This window comes from Plecotus auritus (genome assembly GCF_963455305.1).
Source record: "Plecotus auritus genome assembly, chromosome: 9".
Lineage (NCBI taxonomy): Eukaryota > Metazoa > Chordata > Mammalia > Chiroptera > Vespertilionidae > Plecotus > Plecotus auritus.
This window is the reverse complement of record NC_137783.1, coordinates 60,501,128-60,525,718: the sequence shown is the minus strand read 5'-3', so window position 1 is coordinate 60,525,718 and position 24,591 is coordinate 60,501,128. Positions and strand designations below refer to the sequence as shown.

Here is a 24,591-nt window from a genome sequence, read left to right as displayed (position 1 = left end):
TTCAATACTATTGACCACACTCCTCTTTTAAAACACTGGTCCCTTGGCTTCTCCTTGTTTTCCCCTCATTTTCTATCTATGTCTCTGGCTACATCTTCTCTGACTTCTTTGTTGGTTTATCTCTCTCTAATTGCTCATTAAATGAGGATATTCACAAAGCTGACTCTTAGGGCCTCTCTTTTTTTACTACTACACTTCTTTTTGCGTATTATCATTCTCCTTGATTCAATTACAACAACTCGGAATTTATATATTTTGCCCAAACTTCTCTGAAGTCCAATTCTGCATCAAGCTACCACCTTGTTATTTCCATTTGGACGTCTCAGAGATATCTCAGGCTCAGCATGCTTAAGATTCAACATATTTGTATTTTTTCCTCCTCCTCCATATTCTCTTCACCACCAAGATTTGTTTTATTTTGGGCTCAATATAGTATATGGATAGGTGAAGGACTCACATCTTCACTCTTGCTCCTTATTAACTTTGTTACCATAGACAGTCATCCTTTCTAACACTTAATTTTATCATCTCTAAGATGAAGAAACAGTAGTTCCTATCTTAACATAAGGAAACATCAGACATAATGAGTATATTGGACATCTGGTTCCAGCCAAGATGTAGTAACATGGATTGAATTTACCCTCTAGCCACAAACAACTAAAAATCTCTCAAAGGACTGCTATGAGGATAAAGAATATTTATAAAGCACTTGAAACAGGACCTGCCATAAAGTAAGCTCTATATAAGTATTTGCTTTTATTATTAAAATAGAGGCCCGATGCATGAAATTCGTGCAAGAGTAGGCCTTCCTTTCCCCAGCTGCCGACACCAGCTTCCCTCCGGCCACTGGCAAGCACCTGGGACCCAGACTTTTCCCTCGCAGCCCCGGCTTCGTCCAGAAGGATGTCCAGTCTAATTAGCATATTATGCTTTTATTATTATAGATTATTATAGATATGGATGTAATGATCAAATGTGTGGGATGAAGCTAAAGTGCTTAAAGAGTAAATTATAATTTTAAGTGCTTATATTATAAAAAAGCAGTTCTCAAATAAGTATTCTTAAGCTTCCATTTTAAGAAAGTGGAAGAGAAGAGCAATCCCAAAACAAGGAGAAAGAAAAAAATGAGGACAAGTGCAGAAACCCATGAAATAGAAAAGTGTAAAACAGTAGAGAAAATCAGAAATTAAAGTCTGGCTTTTTAACAAGATCAATAATAATAAAATTCTAGCCAGACTGATTAGAAAAAAAAAGACAGGTTATAATAACCAGTTTGAAAGAAGACATTTGACTACAGAAACTGTAGAAATTAAATTAAACAACTTAAATGAAATGAGCAAATATCTTAAAGACAAAAAAAATGCCTAAGCTTGTTTAAGACAAAATAGATAACCTAAATAGCCCTGCACGTAATTTTTTTTAAAAAATTTGCTATTAAAACCTCCCTTCAGAAAAACTCTTTGTCCTAGAAGGCTTCATCGAGGCATTCTATTAAATACTTACGATGAAATATTATCAGTTCTACATAGTCTTTCCAAAAATAAACAGTGGGGAACACTTTCCAACTTATTTTATGAAGTCAGCATTACTCTAACTTGAAAGAAAACTCAGACGAGTTTCAAAATTTTAGCTAACTGTATCAGTAGTATATAAAAATGATAATACTTTTAACTAAGTGGGATTTATTACAGGATTGAATGCAAGGTTGCAAATAAATCAGCGTAATTTGTCATATGAACCAATTAAGTAAGAAAAAATATGATTGATAGATTCAGGAAATTTATTTGACAAAATTTAATACTCAGAAATGATAAAAACTATCAGTAAACTAGACTAGAGGGAACTTTCTCAACTTGTTAAAGGGCATCTAGTAAAATCTTGTAATTACCTTATAATTAGAGGGGAAAGATTGAATGCTTTCCTCCTAAGATCTGGAACAAGGGAATGATGTTTGCTCTTTACACTTCTAGGAAGAAATGTATGGACATTATAGCTAGTGCAGTGGGCAAGAAAAGGAATTCAAAGGCACCCAAATTGGTATGTATAAATCTTAAGGAATTTACACAAAAAAAAGGCTACTGAGGCTAATAAATAAGCTAGTACTAAGTTACTACACAAAAAAATTAATTGCATTATTTTGTACCAGCAATGAACAAATGCAAATTTAAATAAAAATAAATTAACATGAAAACGTTTACAAAAGCACCTAGAATATCAGTACCTAGAGAAGTTGAACAAAATTCTGCAAGGCCTCTACTAGGTGTATCGGTTAATAACGTGGATTTTGTAATCAAAGAAAACACAATAATTTCAAGAGAAACATCAAAAGTGCTTTATTCAAAGTAATGTCCATCACTAGCTACACATTTTCCCCAACTTTCAGGTAATTTGCGGATACCATCGCAATAGAACTTTTCTTGTTTTGAGGCAAGCCATTCAGATACCCAATTTTCCACTTCTTCGTATGTTTCGAAGTGCTGCTCAGAAAGTGCGTGTGCCATCGATCAGAACAAGTGGTAATCTGAAGGAGCAAGGTCTGGTGAATACGGCTGGTGGGTTAATACTTCCCAGGCAAGATCTTTTAACGTGGTATCTTTAACTGGTTTTGAAGTGTGTGATGGTGCGTCACCATGAAGCAAAATTACTTTGCCGTGTCTTCTGGCACATTCTGGTCATTTCACGATCAAAGCATGGTTCAAATTGATTATTTGTTATCGGTAACGATCAGTATTAATGGTTTCACCTGCTTTTAGAAGCTCATAATACACCACACCTTCTTGATCCCACCAAACACAGAGCATTGTCTTCTTTCTGAAGCAATTTGACCTTGCAGTCGATGTTGATGGTTGCACTGGATCAACCCATGATTTTGTGCATTTGGGATTCTCAAAATAAATCCACTTTTCATCGCCAGTCACAATTCGATGCAAAAAAGACTTTCTTTCGTGCCGTTGAAGCAACATTTTACTGATGACTTTTCGGTTTTCCATTTGTCTTTCGTTCAGTTGATGTGGCACCCATTTTCCTCCCTTTAAAATCTTTCCCATTGCTTGTAAATCATTGGAAATTGCTGAGCAACGTTTAATCTTTCTGCAAGTTGTTTTTGAGTTTGACATGCATCTTCATCCAATAATGCTTGTAATTGTTGGTCTTCAAACTTTCTCGGTTGACCTTGGACGTTCTTTGTCTTTCACATCGAAATCATCACTTGTAAAGCGTTTAAACCAGCGTTCACAAGTATCTTGAGATGGAGCATGTTCACCATAAGCTTCTGGAAGTATTCAGCAGCACTTTTCTTCAAAATAAAGTAATGAATTAAAACTTCCTGCAAATGCTCTTTTTTTGGCATGAAATTCGACATTTTTAAGCATAAAAATATCTATGATGTTAACACCTTCAGCAAATTTGACATGAAGTTTTGAAGCTTGCTGTCAATACAACAAAATAGCATACATATCAAGTCGCATATACAGTATATCAACATATGTGTAACTCCATCTATTGAAAAAAATACGCATTATTTACCGGTACACCAGTAAACTATAAAACATTGCTGAAAGAACTTAGAAGAGAACCAAATAGAAACAAATACCATTTTCATGGATCAGAAAATTCAATCATTATAATGTTATTTCTCCCCCCAAATTGACATATACTATTGGGTTAATGCTGGTCAGTATCTCTACAGGGTATTTTGTACAAATTGACAGACAGTAAGGAGTGAAGCAGGCAGTTGGTTAGGAGTGAGGGGTCCCAGATTGCGAGAGGGTGCAGGTCGGGCTGAGGGACCGCCCCCCCCCCCCCACACACACACACACACGCCCTCCTGTGAACTAATTTCGTGTATCAGGCCTCTAGTATACATATATTCATCAATACAGTGTGACATCAACATGAAATAGACACGCACATATATTCACTGATTTTTGGCAATAATGGTAAAATAATTCAATGGGGAAAACTATAGTGTTTTTGACATATGGTTCTTGGACAGTTGGACTTGCATATACAAAAACAGCAAATATTAACATTTACCTTACATCATTCACAGAAGTTAACTTGAAATTGAGTATAGATTTAAATAAAATATAAGAACTAAAACCATAAAACTTCTATAAGAAAGCATGGGAAAATCTTGGAGTAGGCAAGGCATGTCTTAGATATAAGAAATGCAAAGCCAAAGTATAAAAGAAAAAAAGATTAGTTGTATTTCATCTCACATGAAGACGAGCTGAACAGAAGTCCTCCTGTAAGGATAAAAGGAAGAAGCCACATTGAGACTTTTAGAAGGAGCAGAAACTCAATGCAAGCTGCCTCCCCCCCGCCTTCCCCATGTATGGAGGTTGAAAATTGGGAAGGATATCTCATCTGCAGAGGTTACCCCCTGAAGAGAGAGGATTCCCAGCCTGGAGCACCAGTGCTGGTAAGAAGGACCCCACAATATCTGGCTATGAAAATCAATGGGGATTTATCCATCCAGGTAAAACTAAAGGCTGTTTACAACTCAGGCATCCTCTTACAGGACCTGCACACAGATTTACTCTTTTGCAGGCACTCACCTAGGCTCCAGAGCAGAGACAGTAGCTGGGTTGGTGCCAGAGACATACAGGGTGATACTCAATTGTGTGGCTTCAGTGTGACTGCTGGAAGGAGAGCCACCATTGTTCCTTTGTTGAGCCCTCCCACACATCTGGCAGGTGGCACCATCTTTCCCATGTTGAATCCTCCCCCCACATGCATAATTCTGAATTTGTGTTAGCCTGGTGAAGTCTACTCACTCCATCCTGATGACTCCCTGAGATCCAGCCCCACCCAACTTGTGCACCACCAGAGGTTCTTTCTGGTGGGCCATGATTCTATAAAAAGCTCTTGAAGGTCCACAGGCCCAGGTGGGTGGTGGCTGGCTTCATTGTCCCCTGTGCCATTTGCTGATTGATCCCAGGCTCACCAGTGACACAAAATCTGAATCTGCACAAACCTGGTGAACACCACTCATACCACCCTGGTGGTTCCCTGAGACTAAGCTTCACCCAACCTGCATACTGCCCAAGGCTCTTTCATCTGCTGAGCCTTACAGGCAGATGACAGGTGGAGGCAGGCCTCAAGGTGCCCTATATATTTTGATAAATTGCCCAGGCTCAGTACTGGTGGTACCCGGCCTCAGTTCAAAGCAGGGCCTCTCCCACAGATCTCCAGGTCCAGCACAGGCAGCTACCAATTGCGGCTCACTTTGTAGCTTGTACCAGCTAACCCTAGGCTGGTCACAGGCAGCAGCTGACCTTGACCTGCACAGAGGCCCTCCCAAGAGGGCTCAGAACTCACGTACCTGGTGACCACTTCACACCAAAGCAAGCACCATCAGATTAGCTCCAGAAGCGGCATATCCAAAAGGTGGTCTTGGCAGGCACAAAAGCCCACTGGGATAAATCACACTCTAAAGGGCCAACCCCCCTACAGCAGCTTGTACACTATTGTCATGGTCCATTTTTACAACCACTCAGCCTGAAGGTCAATCCCACCCACTGATGTGACAATAGCAATTAAGGCTCAACTACAACAGGAGGGCATACAGCCTACACAAGAGGCACTCCTGGAGCACCCGGCTCAGGTGATCAGGGAGACTGTGCTACTGTGCCCCACAGGACACCTAATTCATAAGGCCAAGACTGGGGGGTGTATCAGATCTGCCTAATAATACATAGAAACAAATACAAGGAGACAAACAAACATGGCCCAAATGAAAGAACAAGAGAAATCTCTAGAAAAAGAACTAAACAAAATGGAGGCAAGCAAACTACAGAGTTCAAAACACTGGTTGTAAATATGCTCAAGGAACTTAGTGAGAACTTCAACAAAGAGATAGTAAGCATAAAAGGGGACATAAAAACGATAAAAAGAACCAGTCAGAAATGAAGACTATAACTGAAATTAAGAATACATTAGAAGGAATCAATAGCATATGAGATGAAGCAGTGAATCAAATCAGTGATTTGGAAGACAAGGTAGCAGAAAGTGCCCAATCAGAACAATAAAAACTAATTTTTTTAAATGAGGTTAGTTTACAAACTATCCTGGAACAACATCAAGCATAACAAGATTTGCATTATAGGAGTACCAGAAGGAGGAGGGAGAAAGGAAAGGAGATAGAGAAAGAGGAGGGGAGTGGGCATAAATATACAAGTTCAGAATGCATAGGGTCCAAAATAAGATGAACCCAGAGAGGCCCACACCAAGACACATCATAATTAAAATAAAAGCAACAAGAGAAAGACTGTTAATTACCTACAAGTGAGCTCCCATAAGACTGTCAGCTTATTTCTCAACAGAAACATTTCAGACCAAAAGTGATTGGTAGGAAATATTCAGAGTGATGAATAGCAAGGAACCTCAAACTAATCAACCCAGCAAGGCTATTATTTAAAATTTAAGGAGAGATAAGGATCTTTCCAGACAAGAAAAAGCTAAAGTAGCCCATCACCACCAGAACAGTATTACAAGAAGTGTTAAAGAAACTGCTTTAATAAGAAAAAACAGGAATAAAAAGATCATAAATATGTATGATAAATTGGCAATAACTATGTATCTATCAAATATCACTTTAAATGTAAATGGATTGAATGTTCCAGTTAAAAGACATAGGATAGCTAAATGAAGAAGATAACAAAACCCATACATATACTTTCTACAAAAGGCACACTTCAGATCTGAAGACACACAAAAACTGATAGTAAAAGGATGGTGAAAGATATTTTATGCAAATGGAAAGAGTAAAAAGGCTGGAATAACTACTTATATCAGACAAAATAGATTTTAAAACAGAGACAAAAAAGTGCGCATGAAACATTTTTAGAATAGAGCACATGATAGGCCACAAAACAAGTTTCAATAAATTTGAGATTGAAATCATATCAAGTGTCTTTTTCTACCACAATGGTATAAAACTAGAAATCTATTACAAGAAGAAAACTGAGACACAGAAACACATGCAACTAAACAATGAAAGGGTTAACTGTGAGATCAATGGAGACATCAAAAAATAACCTGCAGACAAATGAAAATGGACACCCAATGACTCAAAATCTACGGGACACAGTGAAAGCAGTTCTAAAATGGAAATTTATAGCAATATAGGTCTACATCAAAAAAACAAGAAAAATCACAAATAAACAATCTAAGCTTACACCTAAACGAACTAGAAAAAAACAACAAACAAAGCTTAAGTGAGTAGAAGGAAGGAAATAATAAAATCACAGCAGAAATAACAATACAGAGTCTAAGAAAACAATACAAGAGATCGGTGAAACCATGAGCTGGTTTCTTGAAAAAATAAGCAAAATTGATAAACATTTAACCAGACTCATCAAGAAAAATAGAAGATCCAAATAAATACAAGGATTATAAGAAAATTATATACCCAAAAGAACAATTATATGCTGAAAACTGGGCAACCTGGGAGAAGTGGATAAATTTCTAGAAACATACAATCTTCTAAGGCTGAGTCATGTAGAAACAAAATCTAAACGGACGTATCACTCCTAATTAAACTGAAGCAGTAATCAAAAACTTTCAATAAACAACAGTCCTAGATTTGAGGGCCTCACAGGTGGATTTTACCAGACATTTAATGAATTAACACTTATCTTTCTCAAACTATTCCAGAACATTCAAGAGGGAAGGCTCCCACGCTTATTTTACAAGGCCAGCATTACCCTGATTCCAAAACCAGACAATATCCCTGATGAACATAGATGCAAAAATCCTCAAAAAATATTAGCAAACCAAATTTAGCAATACATAAAAAAGATCATACACCCTGATCAAGTGGAATTAATTCCTGGGATGCAAATTTGGTTCAATATCCTCGATCAATGTGATAACAACACCCCATAAAGGAAATGAAAGATAAAATCACATGATCATGTCAATAAATGCAGAAAAAGCATTTGAGAAAATTCAGCATCCATTTCTGATAAAATTCCACAGTAAAGTGAGATTAGATGGAACATACCTCAATATAATAATGGCTACAAAGCCAGGCTGGCATTCTCCGTGGTTGAGCGTCGACCTATGAACCAGGACGTCACTTTTCAATTCTTGGTCAGGGTATATGCCCTGGTTGCGGGCTCAGTCCCTAGTGTGGGACATGCAGGAGGCAGCCAATCGACAATTGTCTCTTATCATTGACTAGAGAGAGGCCTGGTGCACGAAATTCGTGCACGGGGGTGGGAGGGTGTGTGTCCCTCAGCCCAGCTTGTACCCTCTCCAATCTGGGAACCCTCGAGGGATGTCCAACTGCCTGTTAGGCCTGATCCACTGCTGGCTCCCAACTGCTCACCTGCCTGCCTTCCTAATTGCCCCTAACCGCTTCTGCCTGCCAGCCTGATCACCCCCTAACCACTGCCCTGCCAGCCTGATCGACGCCTAACTGCTCCCTGCTGGCCTGATTGCCCCTAACTGCCCTCCCCTGCTGGCCTGGTTGCCCCTAACTGTCCTCACCTGCAGTCCTGGTCGCCCCCAACGGTCCTCCCCTGCTGGCCTGGTCACCCCCAACTAACCTCTCCTGCAGGCCTTGTCCCCCCCAACTTCCCTCCCCTGCAGGCCTGGTTCTCCCCCAACTGCCCTCCCCTGCAGGCCTGGTCCTCTCCAACTCTCCTCCCCTGCAGGCCTAGTTGCCCCCAACTTCCCTCCTCTGCCGGCCCAGTCACCCCTAACTGCCCTCCCCTGCAGGCCTGATTGCCCACAACTGCTCTCCCCTGCAGGCCTGATTGCCCACAACTTCTCTCCCCTGCTGGCCATCTTGTGGTGGCCATCTTGTGTCCACATGGGGGCGCCCATCTTTGACCCCATGGAGGCGGCCATCTTGTATGTTGGAGTGATGGTCAATTTGCATATTACCTCTTTATTATATAGGACAGTGGTCCACAAACTCATTAGTCAGCAGAGCCAAATATCAACAGTACAATGATTGAAATTTCTTTTGAGAACCAATTTTTTTAAACTTAAACTTCTTCTAACGCCACTTCTTCAAAATAGACTCGCCCAGGCCGTGGTATTTTGTGGAAGAGCCACACTCTAGGGGCCAAAGAGCCGCATGTGGCTCGCAAGCTGCAGTTTGCTGACCACTGATATAGGATGTTTCTATTGCTCTCCCTCTTGCCTTTCTCTCTGAAATAAATAAAAATATATTTTTAAAAAATAACGCACATATCCCTGGCTGGCGTGGCTCAGATTTTTGGACATCGTCCCATGCACCAAAGGGTTGCTGGTTTGATTCCCCATCAGGGCACATGCCTGGGTTGGGGTCTCGATCCCCAGTGGAAGGCATGCAGGAAGTAGCTAATCGATGTTCTGCTCTCACATTGAAGTTTCTCTTTCTCCCTCTCCCTTCGTCTCTGTAAAAATCAATAAAAATATATTTTAAAAATAATGGCCACATATGACAAACCCACAGCTAACATTCTACTCAGCAGAGGAAAATTTTTTTCTTAAGATCAGGAACAAGGTGTGGATGTCGGTTTTAAACAACATAGTACTGGAAACTTTAGCCACAGCAATCAGACTAAAAGAAAAAAAAAAGTTTCCAAATTGAAAGGAAGAAGTACATCTGTCATTATTTGCAGATGATACGGTATTATATGGAGAGAACGCTAAAGAATCCACCAAAATTTTATCAGTATTAGAACTGATAAATGAATTCAGTGAAGTGGCTGGATACAAAATTAATGTTCAGGAATTGGTTACATTTTTATACACCAATGACAAATTATCAGAAAGGGAAACTAAGAAAATGTTCCCATTTATAATTGCATCAAAAAATAAATACTAGCAATAAATTTAACCAAGGAAGTAGAAGACCCATACTTGAAAAGTGATAAGACATTAAAGAAGATACAAATACATAAAAGCATATACTATGCTCATGGGTGGGAAGAATGAACACCATCAAAATGTCCATACTACCCAAAGCATTCTATAGATTCACTGCAATTCCTATCAAAATACCAGTGGCATTTTTCACAGAAGTGGAACAGATAATCCTAAAATTTATATGAAACCACTAATGACCTCAAATAACCACAGCAATTTTGAGATAGAAGAACAAAGTTGGAGGTATCATGCTACCTGATATTAAACTACTACAAAGCCATAGTAATAAAAAAGACATGGTATTGGCATAAAAACGGACACATAGATCAGGAGCAGAATAGAAAGCCTGGAAATAAACAAAATTGTATGGCTAATTTATGACAAAGGAGGCAGGAATAAACAATGGGGTAATGACAGTCTAATAAGTGGTGATGGGAAAACTAAATAGACACATTATTTGCAGATGATATAAAAAAATGAAACTAGACCACCTTCTTATACTATATATGAGAATAAACTCAGAATGGATTAAAGACTTGAATGTAAGACCTGAAACTATAAAACTCCTACAAGAAAACAGAGAATGAACTCTTAACATTGCTCTTGTAATATTTTGTTTGTTTAAGATGTACATTTTATTGAACTAGTCTCAAGTCGGTATACAGGTAATCCCTGGCTTTGCTCCTCCATACCTCAGCCTACTCTCAGGGGGACCAAAAGCCTTCATACATTTCAAGTTAGGGACAAAACGGGGGCCATGATGCTTGACCATTCAAAATAAAACAAAAATAACTAATATTAAGGAAAATTTGGATTATATAATTTACACAAAAGCAATCCTATCACCTTCCCCTTTGTGGACTTGGGCAAGTACTGGCCCTTCTTAGGGAGAAGTTGGCAGCTTTGGGTCCAGTAAGGGATTCCCTGTAATAATGCATCTCATGATATTTGAAATGACTATTTTAAAAATACAAAGTCCTTGGCCACACTGTAGAACTCCAGTAGACTGCTGTTATCTTCACAGTTCCAGTTTTTAAATCCTGAGTCAAGTGCCACAAAAAAATAAAAATGCATGGGGAAGGATGGCATGTGGAGGGTGTACATAGAGGGGTACAGTGTGGTGACCCTGTCACCGGAGTACATCGCAATGCCAGTGGTACAGCTAGAGGCATAGAGGGACAGCATGGCCTGGATGGCCATGTACATGGCTGGGGTGTTGAAGGTCTGGAATATGATCTGGGTCTTCTCACGGTTGGCCTTGGGGTTCAGGGGGGCCTCAGTGAGCAGGACGGGGTACTCCTTGGGGTCCATATGCAGCTGATTGTAAAAGGTGTGATGTCATATCTTCATGTCATCCCAGTTGGTTACGAAGCTGTGCTTAATAGGGTACTTCAGGGCAGGATGCCCCTCTTGCTCTGAGCCTCATCACCCATGTAGGAATCCTTCTGGCCCATGCCCACCATCACACCCTGATGCCAGGGTTGCCCCACAACAGAGCGGAAGAGGGCCCTGGGGGCATCATCACCTGCGAAGCCAGCCTAGCACATGCCAGAGTCACTGTCGACCACGAGCACAAGATACTGTCACCCTTGGCTGGAGGTGGAGTAGGCTAGCGAAGGCGGTGTAGACTGATGAAGGTGGAGGAGCGGTGAAGACATTGGGCCTGTGCTGATGGGTGGATTCGGTTTCAGCCAGAAATATTTTTTTCTGATATATCTCTTGGGAAAAGGAAATCCTATATAATAAAAGGCTAATATGCAAATTGTCCCCTCCACCGGGAGTTCAACCAGGGGGTGGGGCCGTCTGGCCAAACCACCCATGGCCCCTCACCCCTGGCTGGCCAGGCCCGATTGGCCCCAATCGGGGTGGCCGGCTGGACCCCACCCATGCAAGAATTCATGCACCGGGCCTCTAGTAAATGAATAAGTAAACAAATGGAATTATATCATACTAAAAGTTTTTTGCCTGTAAAGGCAATCATCAACAAAATGTAAAAACAACCTCCCCATTGGGAGAAGATTTTTGTCAATGATACATTCAATATGGGTTAATATCCAAAATTTATAAAGAATTTATGCAACTTAATATCAGAAAAACAATCCCATTAAAAAATGGGCAGAGGACCTTAACAGTCCTCCAAAGAGGAAATACAGATTGTCAGTAGCCATATGAAAAGATGCTCAATATCATTAATCAGAGAAATGCAAATTAAATTTATAATGAGTTATCGCCTCACAATAAATCAACAAACAATACACATAGGTGAGGATGTAGGAAAAGGGAACCCTTGTGCACTATTGGTGGGACTGACAATTTGTGCTGCCACTATGGAAAACAGTATGGAGATTCCTCAAAAATTTTAAATAGACACATCTTACAGGGTTGTTCAACTTCTGAGTATATTTCTGAAAAAATCCAAAATACTAATTTGAAAAGTTACATGCACCTTATTTACTATAGCCAAGATATGGAAGCAATCCAAGTGTCCATCAGTAGATGGTTAGATAAAGATGTGGTGCATATGTACAATGAAATATTACTCATCCATAAAAAAAAGAATGAAATCTTATCATTTGTGACAGCATGAATGGACCTAGAGGGAATTACTATGCTAAGTGAAATAAGCCAGTCAGAGAAAGACAAATGCCATATGATTTCACTTAGATGTGGAATCTAGACAACAAAATAAACTAACAAGTAAAATAGAAACAGACTCATAGATACCAACTGGTTGCCAGATAAGAGGGATGTTGGGGGACTGGGTGAAATGGTGAAGGTATTAAGAAGTACAAACTGGTAGTTACAAAATAGTTATGAGAATGTAAATAAAGTGCAACACAGGAAATATAGTTAATAATGAATGTATGTTGCCAGGTAGGTACTAGACATATGGGGGGATCACTTTGTAAATTACATAACTAACTAACCATAATGCTGTATATCCAAAACTAATATAAAATAAAACTAATATTGAATGTAAACTGTAATTGAAAAAAAAATTTTTAAAGAAAAGAGAAACCACAAACAGGGAGAAAATACAGTTGACCTTGAATAACGTGGGGGTTGGGAGCATATAACATTTTTTAATCTTTGCCCATATATTCACTGACTAGGACTCTAACCTGCAACCTTTTGGTGTATGGGACAACGCTCCAACCAACTGAGCCACCTGGCCAGGGCTGGTGCATATAACTTCTGACTTCCCAAAAACGTCTTTGTTTTGGTATCCAGGACCATCTAACCTCCGATCCAAAACATATAGGTATTTATTGAAAATAAATCCACATGTAAGTGGACCTGCACAGTCCAAACCCATGTTGTTTAGCGGCCAAATGTTATTTGCAAATTGTGTGTCTGACAAAGGAATATATTCAGAACATATAAAAAAAACTCTCTAAACTTAACAATAGGAAATCAAGCAACCCAATTAGAAAATGGGCAAAACACTTGAACAGACACTTCACCAAAAATATACATACAGCTGGCAAAGGTACATAAGGAGATGTTTAATGTTATTATCCATTAGAGAAATAAAACTAAAGCCCTAATGAGATAGATATATACATATACATGTACATATACATATACATATACATATACATATCCTGCTAGAATGGCTAAAATAAACTACACTGTCTTAAATAAGAGTTGATACGATGTGGAGGAACTAGATCTTTCATGCATTTCTGGTGGGAATGCACAGTTGTAACAGCCACTCTAGGAAACTTTGCCAGTTTCTTATAATGTTAAACATGCAGCTGCCATATCCTTCTCCTGGACATTTACCCTAAAGAAATGAAAGCTTATTTTCACACCAAAATCTGTAGGCACGTTCATAGTAAATAGCTTTATTTGCATTGGCCAAAACAAAGGGTGAATGAATAACAAAGCTACATTCATACAACAGAATAATATTCTGTAAGAAAAAGAACAAACTATTGATATTCCACCAATCTGGAGAATCTCAACAGCATTATATTGAGTGAAAAAGGCAGTCTCAAAAGATTACATATTATGTGATTCTGTTTATATAAAATTTTAATTGAAACAAATTATAGTGATGAAAACATAATTGGCAGCAGTATATGATTATAGAGAGAGGCAGCATGAAGGACTCTCTTTGGGGTGATGAAACAGTTCTGTATCCTGGCTGAGATGTAGTTTCCATTAATATGTGTATGTGATAAATTTACACAAAATCAATGTATGCATAAAATATGAATAAAGTTTGCTTATAGTATTGTACCAGTGCAGACTTTCTCATTTTGATAATGGTACTATTGTTATGTCAAATGCTGTCATTGGGTGAAGAATACCCAGAACTATTTTTGCAACCTGTACATGAGTCTAAAATTATTTCAACTAAAAAGTTTTAAAAAATACACTGTTAACAAAATGGAAAGGCAGACCACATAGACTGGAAGAAAATACTTGCAAAACATCTGGTAAAGGATGTATATCCAGGATATATAAATGTTATAATTGAACAATAAGAAGACAATATGGGCAAGAGAATTAACTAGCTGTGCCATATATATATATATATACATGCATACATATATATGAATAGCACATACCCCCACAAAAGATGCCCAGCATTATTAGGTACCAGCAAATAAATTTTATGTGAGCCACATAAAATACTAATGTACACCGCTAGTGTAGGTAAAATTAAGTGGCAGTCATGGGGTGTGGAACAGCTGGAGCTCTCATACACTACTGTAGGATTGAAAATGGATAGGGACTTTGGAAAGTAGTTTGACAGTTTCTTACAAAGTAAAACGTAGAACTCAGATATCCTCTCCTATATATTTACCCAAAATGAAAGGGGGGAAATGTGTGAATGTTTATGCTGGCAGCATCTATACTAATAAAAGAGTAAGATGCAAATTGACCATACCTTCGTGATGCCCACCAGCCAGTCAGGAGCGAGTATGCAGATTAACCCAACAAAGATGGTGGGTTAATTTGCATACGCAGGCACAAGTGGCTGGGGCCGGGTGGGACATTTGCATCGTCTCCATGGCGACGACACAGGCGTTCCGCACTGCCCCAGCCGCTCCAGGCCTCTGGGCAGTGTGGGAAGGCGGAAAGGCGGCTCTAGCCTGAGTGAAGGCGGTGCTGGCAGCCAGGGGAAGGAAGGCCCATTCTTGCACAAATCTTCGTGCATCGGGCCTCTAGTTTATAATAACCACAAAACTGGAAACAGTCCACGTGTCCAAATGGTATGACCTCACAATGGAATGCCTCTCAGTAATACAAAGAAGTGAAGCATAGGTATCTCTTAAACATTAAACGCATCCAGGCAAGTGGAAAGCCAGACAAAAAAAATCCTGTGCTGTGTGATGTTCACTTGTAGCAAGATCTGGAAAAGGCACAGCTAAGCCATTTATTGGTTGCCAGAGTCGGGGTAGGAATAGAGGACAGGGATTGACCATACAGGGAAGCTTTGCAGTAATAAAAATATTCTGTCATGATTTTGGTGGTAGTTACAGGGTTGTACACATTTACCAAAACTCATCCATTGCACTGTTAAAGTGGGTGAATTTTTAGAGCCTTTGCATGTGCTTTTTCTTCTGCCTAGAAAGCTCCCTTCTCTTCCTACCTGGTTACCTCATACTCAGTGTTCAGATCTTGCTCAAACATTACCTCATTAGGGGAGAGAAACTTTTCCTGAGCACACACTAGTGTGGGCTTGCTTCCATTGCCTTCATTGCTCTTTTCATACCATGGTTTCAGCCAGACAGTTACTACACAACCGAATGTCTCTTTTTGCTGTGTTCAAGTACCAGCACAGAGCTTGACTCAGGTACCCAGTAAGCATTCTACACCTGGGCTTGAATGAGTCACGTGCCATGTCTCCTGTCCTAAGAGTGGCAGCTGTGGCTCCTGGGCAGGCTGCTCACCTAACCAGGTCCTCCATCTGCTGCCTCTGCACTGTGCCTGGAGGGTTTGATGGCTATCACTGCTCTGCTGCTGTCACAGGTCTGTCCAGACTATGGTGAGCACCATGGACCCCACTCCTGATGTCGGACCACCCTTTTCTGAGAATCTTCTTCTGAGAAAGAAGCCTTTCCTTGCTATTGTTACTCTTTTAACAGAAAGGGAGACCTGTCCCTGGATCTATGCTTTTTCTTTGATTTCCAGCAGGTTGGGAAACTGAAACACAGCCTTTTGATTCCCTGCTTTGGTAACAGTAAGTAAACTCTGGTGAGGCACCAAGAGTACCTCCTTCTCTCCGATCCTCTTTCCCTAAGGAGAGGGGGGCATGTCTTCCATGCGAGCCTAGAAAATCTGATCTGCACACAGTTTGGCTGGTTGAGGTTCACACATCATCAGCTGCTCTGGGCTCAGCCTTGGAGCACATGTGTAGATCATGGAGACCATTGTTGTTGTCTCCGGGCCAAGGGCAGACTCAGTTTCCAAGATAAATATGTAGAATATTTGATGAAGGGCCTGACACTTAACACTTTCCTGTATTCCTGTTCTCACTTCTGTCTTCCTCCCTATTTCCCTACTCTGGTAGGTAAGGAGGGAATCCAAGTTTAGGTGGGAAGTTGGTCTGGATGACCAGTACCCATATTTGATCATCTGTGAACATAGTTCAGTGTTTAAATCATTACCAACTCTTTCCTTTAAGCCTCTGGTCTGCCTACTTAGGCAGAATTTATGTGCGTTGCCATTCCAGACAGTCCTCTCGAGTATTATATGACTAGTTATTGATTATGGAAATGTTTCTCTGGGTCTTTTTTAATTTATCCAAATAATTTGCCCAACTCCTCAGTTGCTTGCAATTTATCTTCTTTTTTAAAGCTTATATTTTTTGGACTTCTTTGTTTGTGTTTTTTTTAATTCCATCACATCTAAGAATCCTCGCTAATCGTAATACTCTCTTTCATCTGGAATATTGTAATAGCTCACTAGCTTTCCTCTTCCAACTCTCTTACTCCAGCTTCCAGTGGCTTCCCCCTTCTCTCAGCATTCAGCTGTTAGAATCCAGTTCATTCATGAACCTCCACATGGTAGGCACAGCACAGTGCTAAGTATCTAGCATATGGTAGGCACTTCATATTTGTTGAATTAATTCTTTGTCTTGTAAGTCTTATCAGGACGTTATTTTTCGTTTGTTAGCACTGTTTTACAACTCCCCCTCCCACCTCGCGCTCCCCCCGCCCAACACACACACACAATGATTCTGTAGACCTAACTGATTTCTTGGTTTATTATGGTACGTGGGGAATAGGTTGGAGCTGGCTTGCTGCATGCCTTTTGTTTTAGGCCACTTTCATCCAGTAAGGATGGAAAATAGGCTTATGAATAACCAGTACTCAAATGGGTAGAGAGGGACTGCCTTGGCTTTTAATCAGGTAGTAAAGAAAGAGCTGTGGCCAGAACTTAGGTCATGCTTTCGATGCCCCAAACTGTTCAGAACAGTATTGTTTTGTACCCTAATATAGTGGCCAGATTATTATGACCACCTGACGTTTGTAGGCAAATTAGCCGTACACTGCATTGTATGGGATATGGAAGCCAAAGGCCTGTTCAAACACCTCTGCTATCTGCAGTTACCAAGATAAAACGTCTCCAATTCGCACAGGAACACAAGGATTGGACAATCGAGCATTGGAAAGAAGTCATGTAGTCCGATGAATCACGTTTCCAGTTGCATCATGCAGATGGCAGAGTGAGAATTTCACGGAAACAGCATGAAAGCATGCACCCTACATGCATGAGAACAACCCTTCAAGCTGGTGGGGGCAGTGTTATGGTTTGGGGCATGTTTTCCTGGCATGATTTGGGCCCTTTAATTCGTGTGGAACAACGTCTGAATAGCACAACATACTTAAGTATCATTGCTGATCAAGTTCATCCTATCATGTTGATGACGTATCCCAATGGAGATGGCTTCTTCCAACAAGACAATGCGCCATGCCACGGTGCTCGTATTGTGCAGGAGTGGTTTCAAGAACATGAGGGAGACTTTACCTTGCTTAGGTGACCCCCCACAATCCCCAGATCTCAATTCAATTGAGCATTTGTTAAAAGAGCCACCAGGCAGCTGGTTCCACAATCATCAAATCTCACAGAACTGGACAGTGCTATTCATCAGGCATGGTGTCAGATTCCTTGCATCACCTTTCAACATCTCTTGGAGTCAATGCCAAGAAGAATCGCCACAGTACTGAAGGCAAAAGGTGGCCCAACGAAGTACTGATGGGGTGGTCATAATAATCTGGCCACTCAGTGTATACTAAATGCTTCTCTCTCTCATATTTTCTCATTTTAAAAATAATGTTATCTTATATGTTCTTATTTTTCTACCTCTTTCAACCATTCTTTCAACCATTACAACTTCGTATGTGTCACCACCGGATGTTGCGGGGAAGGCTCTTGCGGGTACAGGCTCTTGTGGCGACAGCACTGTGCTGCTCTGTGTTAGGGTGAGACATGCTAACCAGCTTACTAGCATGGGCAATCTGTCATCCTCCCAGGTGACACTAAATGAGATTGTGAATTCTTTTCGAATGAAAGTTTCTCGATTTCTCACAAAAATTAAGGTTTCAGTACTCTATAATAAGCACGTAAAAAGGACTGGTTTCAGCCCTAACTGGTTTGGCTCAGTGGATAGAGCCTCAGCCTCCAGACTGAAGGGTCCCAGGTTTGATTCTGGTCAAGAACACATGCCTGAGTCGTGGGCTTGATTTCCAGTAGGGGACATGCAGGAGGCAGCCAGTCACTGATTCTCTCTCATCATTGATGTTTCTATCTCTCTTTCCCTCTCCCTTCCTCTCTGAAATCAATAAAGATATATTAAAAAAAAAAAAGGACTGGTTTCAAATTAGTAAAATTTCTGTTTTGTTTTTTCAATTACCAGTCATTTCCTTAAGTATAGCAGATGCTAACCAGGCTCTGTGGTATTTTTTCTTCCTAAATGTTTTTTTTAAAGAAGCAGCCCTTTTAACATGATCTATCATTTAATGTTACCCTTAGTGAACGAGTGAGAACTTGAATTTTAAGATTGCATGAGTTCATTTTGTTAACAATATATTTTGTTCCATTTTGCAGCTTCTCGGTGAATTTTGGATGAAGCCATTAAATTAATTGCTTGCCATCATGAGCAGAAGTAAGCGTGACAGCAATTTTTATAGTGTAGAGATTGGAGATTCTACATTCACAGTCCTGAAACGATATCAGAATTTAAAACCTATAGGCTCAGGAGCTCAAGGAATAGTATGGTAAGTTTTTACTTCCAAAAATTAGGCAAAGAATCATTAACTGCTAATACTTTCTCTTCTCATAATGTAGATACCTTGGTGTAAATATTTAATTTGCCTCAAAATATTTAATTAAAACTATAAAATTTAAATTAAGGCTATGATGCAGTAAGTTGTTTTGTTCAGGGATTAATGTTCTTTTTTATTATTCTTAAAACATAAGTCAGCACCGCCATCTTCAAGGATAAATTATGGTTAAATGCTTGGTTATAAGTCATGTAGAGACAAATATTTGTAACAGGAGAGAATAAGTGGGTGCTGGTTGATTTCATGTGTACATCTATTCCTAGAGTTAATTGTTTAATAAGAAGCTTCACTTAATCATCACTTTCACACTATAATGAAACTGGTAGTTCAGAAATCTTATTTTACACTGGGGAATGAAGTCAGCTATATCATCTAACTATGTTTCAAAACTCTTATGTATTTTTAAAATTTAATTTACAAGCTAATTTCTACAAAAGGCCTAGACTTTATATATCAGCATCATTCCTTATAAACTAAGGCAGTCCTACTCATTATTTTAGATCACTAAGTTAGCATATAACTAGTGTTTGGGGAAATTTTCTAAGCGTCACTCAAGCACAGTTATATCTTTATTACCTCTTCTTGAACCAGATTTGTTTTAGAATCTATTAAAAAATCATGTGTTTATGACCCTGCGATTCTCCCGGTTCTAGAAAAACTCCTGCATGTGTACATGAAGAGAAATGCATAGGGCTGTTCTCTGCAGCACCGTTTATAAAACAGCATCAATCAATAGGCAAATGGAAAAGCGTGATATATTCATACAGTGAACTACGGACATTTTAAATGAACTAGAGCTATATTCATCAATAAGGATAATCTCAGAAGTGTAGTATTGAATTTAAAAGCAAGATACAGACTATACTTACATTATATATAGTTTTTCTATAGTTTAAAATAGGCAAACAATACCATATGTTTATTGTGCATATGTATGTAGAAAAGTATAAAAACATTCATAAAAAACAAACTCAGGATAGTTCTTACCTGTAAGAATACAGAGAAAGAAGGGGGCTTTACCTATAATAAAATATTTCCTAAGAAATCAGTCTGGCCAGCATGGCTCAGTGGTTGAGCATCAACCTATCAACCAGGAGGTCACAGTTTGATTCCCAATTTGATTCCCTGTTGGGGCACCTGCCGGGGTTGCAGGCTCGATCCCCAGTATGGGGCATGCAGGAGGCAGCTGATCATTGATGTTTCTATTTCTCTTTCCCTCTCCCTTTCTCTATGAAATCAATAAAAAAATATATATTTTTTAATCAGAGCAATTATAGTAAGACTAGAGGCCCCGTGCACCGGTGGGGGTTCCTCCGTCTGGCCTGTGCCCTCTTGCAATTTGGGACCCCTTGAGGGATGTTGGGAGAGCTGGTTTTGGCCCAATCCCCGCAGGCCAGGCTGAGGGACCCCACTGGTGCGGGCCAGTTTTGGCCCAGTCACCGCAGGCCAGGCTGAGGGATCCTACCAGTGCATGAATCTAAGCACCAGACCTCTAGTATGCATATAAGATCTTTGGCTAATCTCTTCCCACCTTCCCCTCTCCCCCTTTCCCTCTGAGATTCATCAGTCTGTTCCATGTTTGCATGCCTGTGCATTGAGCGTCTGCCCCCTAATGGTCAGTGCGCATCATAGCAAATGGTCCAATGGTCACTTAGGCTTTTATATATATAGAAGATATTAAAATCTAACAAGTTTATGTAATGGGAACACTAACATTTATTCTCTTCTGTATTCTTGAAGTAATATCCTATATAATAAAAGCCTAATATGCAAATTGTCCCCTTGACCGGGAGTTTGACCAGGAGTTAGACCACTTGCTATGACATTTTTGACTACTCGCTATGATGACATGCGCTGACCACCAGGGGTCAGCGCGGAACATGGCTGGCATCGGCAACGTGGCGCTGGCAGTGGGCAGCAGTGGAGGCACTGCCAGCCCTGATGGTTTCCGAAAGGAGCGGGACCGCAGCAGAGCGGGTGGTGCCAGGCCAAGGCGGGTGTGAGCGGGGCCCAATTGCCCCGCCAATTGCCCCGCAGATGGTGACTAGTGGTGGCAGCGGGGGTCAGGGTCGCTGCCCGGCTCCTAAGTGCTGAGGGAGCCGGGCAGGGGTCCAATGACTCAGGCAGAGGGGGAGCCAGTAGCCCAGGTGCTGCCAAGGGCCCAGAGGTCAGCTGGGACCTGCCCTTCGATTGAGAGCCAGGCCTAGGTACTGCACCTGTGCATGAATTTTGTGCACCGGGCCTCTAGTATAATATCAAAAACTATAGAAGTTGTGTCATTTTATAAAGCATTTATGGTTGGCTGGTGGTCATTCTAACCAACTACATTTAACCAACTACACATTAAAGATAAAATAGTGTGATAAAGTCAACATGGAAAGTATGCTGAAAGGCAGCCCTTGGTTCAGATTCTAGCTCTATGATTTAATAACTTTGTGATTCATGGCAAATACTTCTAAGCCTGTTTTCTCTCCTAATTTATTAAATTAGAGTTGTGAGGATTGTATTCTTTATAAATTACTTAAATCTGTTTGAAAATATAGTAATGTTTCTGTACCTTCGCTTATCCTAGGTGGGTGTATTTGAAATTTGTGGACACTGTTTAGAAAAAATTGCCTTGGAAGGGACCTTAAGCCAACTTAACCCCTGTCCTAGCAATAAATATCTTCAAATTTTTGCTTCTTCTTTAATAAAAGATTACTATGAAACAAACATTAAATAAATTTTAACTCACTGTTGTGTTACTATCAAAATCAACTGAAGAACTTAATTTTTTTAAAGGCATTATTTTGGGTCCCAATTGGGTCTGAATTGGGACCCCGGAATCCCAGGTGTTTCTGATTTGTGCACATTTACTCGTTAGCTATTAGAAATCTCATTTCCTTGGATATAAAATAGTATAACCTACTCAGGTATTTTTGAACTTTAGAGCTTGAAATATTAATTTGATTTAGCAGATAAAAATTAATAATGCATTTAATGGTTAAGTTTTTTTCCTGAGCAAAATAAAAGATTACATGTTTATTTTATCTTCAGGAATGTAAAGGTCTAATTAGTCAAACAGTTTTTATTATGAAACTAAACTCTGAAGGTGTCTACAGAGTTGGCTTTTTCCTCTCTTTAAATAGGCAGTCTAAGAGGACTAGAAAAGATAAACTCTGTTCAGTGTTTCTGACGAAGTAGAGTGCAAACATAAATGAGGCTTTAATTTGGCAAAAATACTGTGCAGTGTTAGCCTTGAATGAACAGTTTCCCAATTACTTTACTCTGCTACTGGGGAGTGTTCTTGCTCCTTTGTGAGCTGTTGGTGTGCTGCCTGAAGCTACTGTTATAACTGTGTTACAGTCTGATTTAGGTTTACAGACATTGTCTCCTTCTCAGAAGACTCCTTTTCTGAAATAGTCAAAATTTCTAAACATTTTGCATGACCTCTAATGTTTGATTTTTTTAAAAAATTTAGGAGGGATATATCTGTAAATATGACACTTTCTAGGTAAAGATGGTAATACTTATGTATGTTTTGGTATGTACACATATATACAGGGTGGTGCAAAAGTAGGTTTACAATTGTGAGTACACAAAACATGGAGTTTACTCTTGTATTATTATTTATTAATTACTGTTATTATTTTCCCTAAAAACAACTCTAAACCTTCTTTTGCCCTACCCTGTATGTGTGTGTAGTCAATAGTTATGGTATATATAGAATGTACAGATGTGTTTCTTTATGTGGTACCAATTTCTTAATGCATATATTTCTGCAATATATTTGATAGGGTATAAGAGCTGTAAAACAAATTCAGGTTTCCAGTTAGGTGACAGCCATTGTAATCAGGAGTGTGCTGACTTTTAAATATCGCATAAGCAGAAATAATCTTTTTTAGTTTATTAGGTGGTCCAATGTGAAGGATATAACTTCATGTCTTAGTCTTCTAGTCTTATCTTAACTTTTTAACTTTCTGGCTTAACTTGGGCAAACTTCTGGCGTTATAGCAGGCAGTGGTAAATCCAGATGGCTTTAAACTTTCTTTTAATTATAATATTCTATAATTTTAAGATACTTTCCTTTATTGGTGCTTGAGTTTCTCTTACCTGTGATATCTTCAGATGCCATTTGGTCAGTGTCACGGGAGAGGAAGTTATGAAGAGTAATGAGTATGATGTTATAGTTCCCAGAATTTTAGGTGTTTCATTAACAATTTTGAAGCAGCTTCTGATCCCTGAAATCTGGCATTCATCATTATAACACCTTGATTTTTAATTCCCCCTCTGAAACAAATTTTAAGGCTTTTCATATAATAATCTTTTGTATAGATACCTCTGTATGTCCCTTCCTCTTCCTGTATTTATTTTGTATCCAAAGAGGATGGAAGTGATGCACTTATGTAGAATTCTTCAGAAAATATTTTGAGTAGAATTTATGACCACATGTATTCTTTGTTTTCTTTCCCTGGTGGAGGTACAGGATGAGTGTTCATTTAGGCTTTAAGCTATCTTTTGGACCTGAACACTTAGTAAACATTTGTGCACTGAGTGCCCATTTGTATTATAGCTGAATCTCGGAGGAGCCCAGTGAACAAGCAGAGTGTCTTCACAGTCACAGTCAGTTGTCTCTTGAGTCTGTTTGCATTGTAAGAAGCAGTTAGTGCTGTACATTGTTTGGAATGTGCTGCAGTACAAATAGAAGAAACATGGTGATCATCAGGGACTGGAAACTGGTCCAATTGCATTTATCTTTGGAGAACGTGAGGAATCTGAATGCATGTTTTAGAAATTCAGTTTTGCAAATTTTTTCTTACATTTTTGTTTTTTAATTTCTATTACAGTGCAGCTTATGATGCCATTCTTGAAAGAAATGTTGCAATCAAGAAGCTAAGCCGGCCATTTCAGAATCAAACCCATGCTAAGCGGGCTTACAGAGAGCTGGTTCTTATGAAATGTGTTAATCACAAAAATGTAAGTGGACATTTTAGAAACTTTCTTAAAGTGTAGATGAAATAAAAATTAGTTCATGAATACATGAATATCAAAAATGTTAAAAATTGTAGATGTTTTAAATTGTTCTTCTGGATTGAAGCATTGTTTAAAAGGTTTATATATCACTCTGGCTGGTGTGGCTCAGTTGTTTGGAGTGTCATCCCAATCAGGGTACATACCCAGGTTGCAGGTTTGATACCTGGTCAGGCACATGTTAGAAGAGGCAGCCGATCAATGTTTCTCTTTCTCCCTTTCTAGCTCTAAAATCAATAAAAAATAAATAAGTAAAATGATAAATAAATATGTTTTAAAAAATAGAAGGTGTGTATATCTGTAGTGTGAATTTTTCCTCAATTATATTAAGAGAAAAACAGCTTTTGAAATTCAGATTGTGTACTTTTCTGACATGAGCAAAAGGACTTTGAAAGAGGCAGGTGTTTTCAAA

General features: G+C 39.4%; 1 protein-coding gene across 6 annotated transcripts in view; it reads left to right on the top strand.

Annotated features, from left to right (window-relative positions):
• The window catches only part of MAPK8 (mitogen-activated protein kinase 8), a 131,740-nt gene that overhangs the window by 51,239 nt on the left and 55,910 nt on the right, over window positions 1-24,591 (top strand). For all 6 annotated transcript variants that reach the window (XM_080687454.1, XM_080687455.1, XM_080687453.1 and 3 more), the window contains exons 2-3: window positions 18,934-19,103; window positions 23,996-24,125. In XM_080687454.1, the coding sequence (XP_080543580.1) occupies window positions 18,982-19,103; window positions 23,996-24,125 (252 nt within the window). In that variant the 5' untranslated portion in view covers window positions 18,934-18,981. The remainder of the gene's footprint in view (window positions 1-18,933; window positions 19,104-23,995; window positions 24,126-24,591) is intronic.